We start from the raw sequence: 2,211 nt of genomic DNA, 5'->3' as shown, positions 1-2,211 counted from the left end.
TCATAATTATTGGAAAATGATTATGCGAAGGTCATGACCGTTCATATGAAAATGCATCTTTTCATCCAACTATTTTCTAGAATATTCCACAATATTTTATACAATCTTCTAACAATTTCAAGTATTAAGCGACTTATATTTGGCTTAATTTCTCATTCACCAAATTAAGAATTTCACTTAAATAATTATGTAAAATTGGTCACAACCAATTTTCAATAGAAAATTCCAACAATTTTTTATCTCACTTTTATTCTTAAATTAACAAAAATTGTCCCTAATGACTTTTTATGTCCAAATTTGGATAAGATAGAAAATAAAAATTTATTCGCCGCTCATATTTTTAAACAAGCCAAAAATGATATATGATAAAAGTATGATAAGAAAAAGTTTAAGATTATAAATGTAACAGTAAATAAAAGTTAAGAATTATATTTTATCTATAACGTGTAACTCATTAAAGTTTAAAGAATACTGGTTCCCATTTTTCCAGAACCACCCTTCTTTCTTTTGAATTACTGATAATTACAATCAGTTCAAAGATGCATAGCGGGCTGGGAATTATGTGAACAGAAAAATCTAGTTAGGACGTGTTTGGCTAGTATGTACACCTTTTCTTGTAGATTTTATTGAACTACCTGAAATAAAAGATTGCATGGTTAGAGAAAGAAAACTGTATCATTAATGTCTTATCTAAAAGTTAATATTAATACAGTGTTCAACTGGCTATAAGGATTTTATTGCCTGCCAAACAAGTCACAAACTGAAAGAAAAAGTCACACTTCTAAATCTGCAAAGTTTTTGGCACTTTATTTAAATCACCTACTATCAAGTGGAAATTTGGAAACCAATATCCTGTATAAAATCCACTCTTACAAGACATATTATTGACTATCTTCCTATAGAGAGAAAAAAAAAAAAAAATATGGCTGTCTCTTCATCTCTCAAAACCCTCAACTCCCTTCATATTGTCTCCATGAAAACTACTTCTTCTTCTTCCTCCTTTAGCTCCATGAAAATGAAAACCCTACTGCAAATTCAAGCTTTCGTTCTCTCACACTTGTACCGCATGGCTCGTGCTCTGACGAAAGCAAAAGCAATTCTAGCTGAAGTTGTTAAAGATATTCAACTGGTTCACTTTATAGAATTCCCAGCCTTGAAACGAAACAAGAATAAGCGTAAACTCTTTTTCGGTTCATTTCGATTGCACTACAATTGGTGTTCTTCTCATGTGATGCCAGTAACAATGCCAGTGCTCGAAAGTTGCTCCACTTGGAATTCGATTATTCCGACATCGGAGTACGACGGCTCCGAGCTCTCATCGTATCTCCGGTGGCTTGAGGAGAAGGGTCATGAGAATCCAAGAAATGAAATTGATCGACTTGCTGATTTGTTCATTGAGAACTGCCATGAGAAGTTCAGGTTGGAGAAACAAGAGTCTTATAGGAGATTCCAAGAAATGATGGCTAGAAGTATATGAGAAGCTAGGGTCGGTCCAACCTTTTTTAACTTCTACTTGTTTCATTGCTGGTTTCCTGTCATATTGACCGGAGTAGAGTTTTGGGTGGGGTGGGGTGGGGTGGAGTGGGGGTGCATGGTTAATTTAAATCTTGTGCTCTTGGTTTTTTCTTCATCTGTGGGTTGTGGAGAATTGTACATGGTGGGATGGGATTGGGGCAGTGGAAATTGTGCAATTCTATGTTAATTATAATTTTTTTTAAAACAAAAATAGTTGTTTTTACATTTTACTATGTTAATGGTCAATTTGACATGATTTTTACTTTTGTTTTTATTTTTTGTAGAAGAGTTTTCTGAAAAAGTTATCTTAATTTTATTTGAAAAATAATTTTTAAAAAAACTTCTTATTTCGAAAGTATTTTTAGAAGAAGTCATATTGAATCAACTTCCTATAAAAAATTTTCTAATTAGGAAAAACACTTTCAGAAAATTAGTTGAACGTTGAATCTTAAAAAGTCCTTTTACCTTTTCAAAAGCCATATCAAATGGGTCCAAAGAGTTAACTATGCCCTTGTTTGGTATATCTTAATTAAAATCAATAATAAATTTTAACTATTATTTAACGAAATTTAAAACTTTTCAACCATATATTTCATAAATCTTTATTAAAATTTTTACAAAAAAATAATTTTAATCCCAACTGAACAAGGGCGATATTGGACACTAACTATTTTCATTTTACAAATTGTAAATGCC

General features: G+C 31.5%; 1 protein-coding gene across 1 annotated transcript; it reads left to right on the top strand.

Moving 5' to 3' along the window:
• Positions 1 to 725: 725 nt before the first annotated feature.
• Positions 726 to 1,561, top strand: LOC111400065. Its single transcript, XM_023027519.1, has one exon. It carries the CDS (start codon positions 923 to 925, stop codon positions 1,475 to 1,477), a length of 555 nt encoding a protein of 184 aa, XP_022883287.1. The 5' UTR covers positions 726 to 922; the 3' UTR covers positions 1,478 to 1,561.
• The last annotated feature ends 650 nt before the right edge of the window (positions 1,562 to 2,211 follow it).

Source organism: Olea europaea, chromosome 9 (genome assembly GCF_002742605.1).
Source record: "Olea europaea var. sylvestris chromosome 9, O_europaea_v1, whole genome shotgun sequence".
NCBI classification, from domain to species: domain Eukaryota; kingdom Viridiplantae; phylum Streptophyta; class Magnoliopsida; order Lamiales; family Oleaceae; genus Olea; species Olea europaea.
This window is presented reverse-complemented; position numbering and strand designations above follow the sequence as displayed.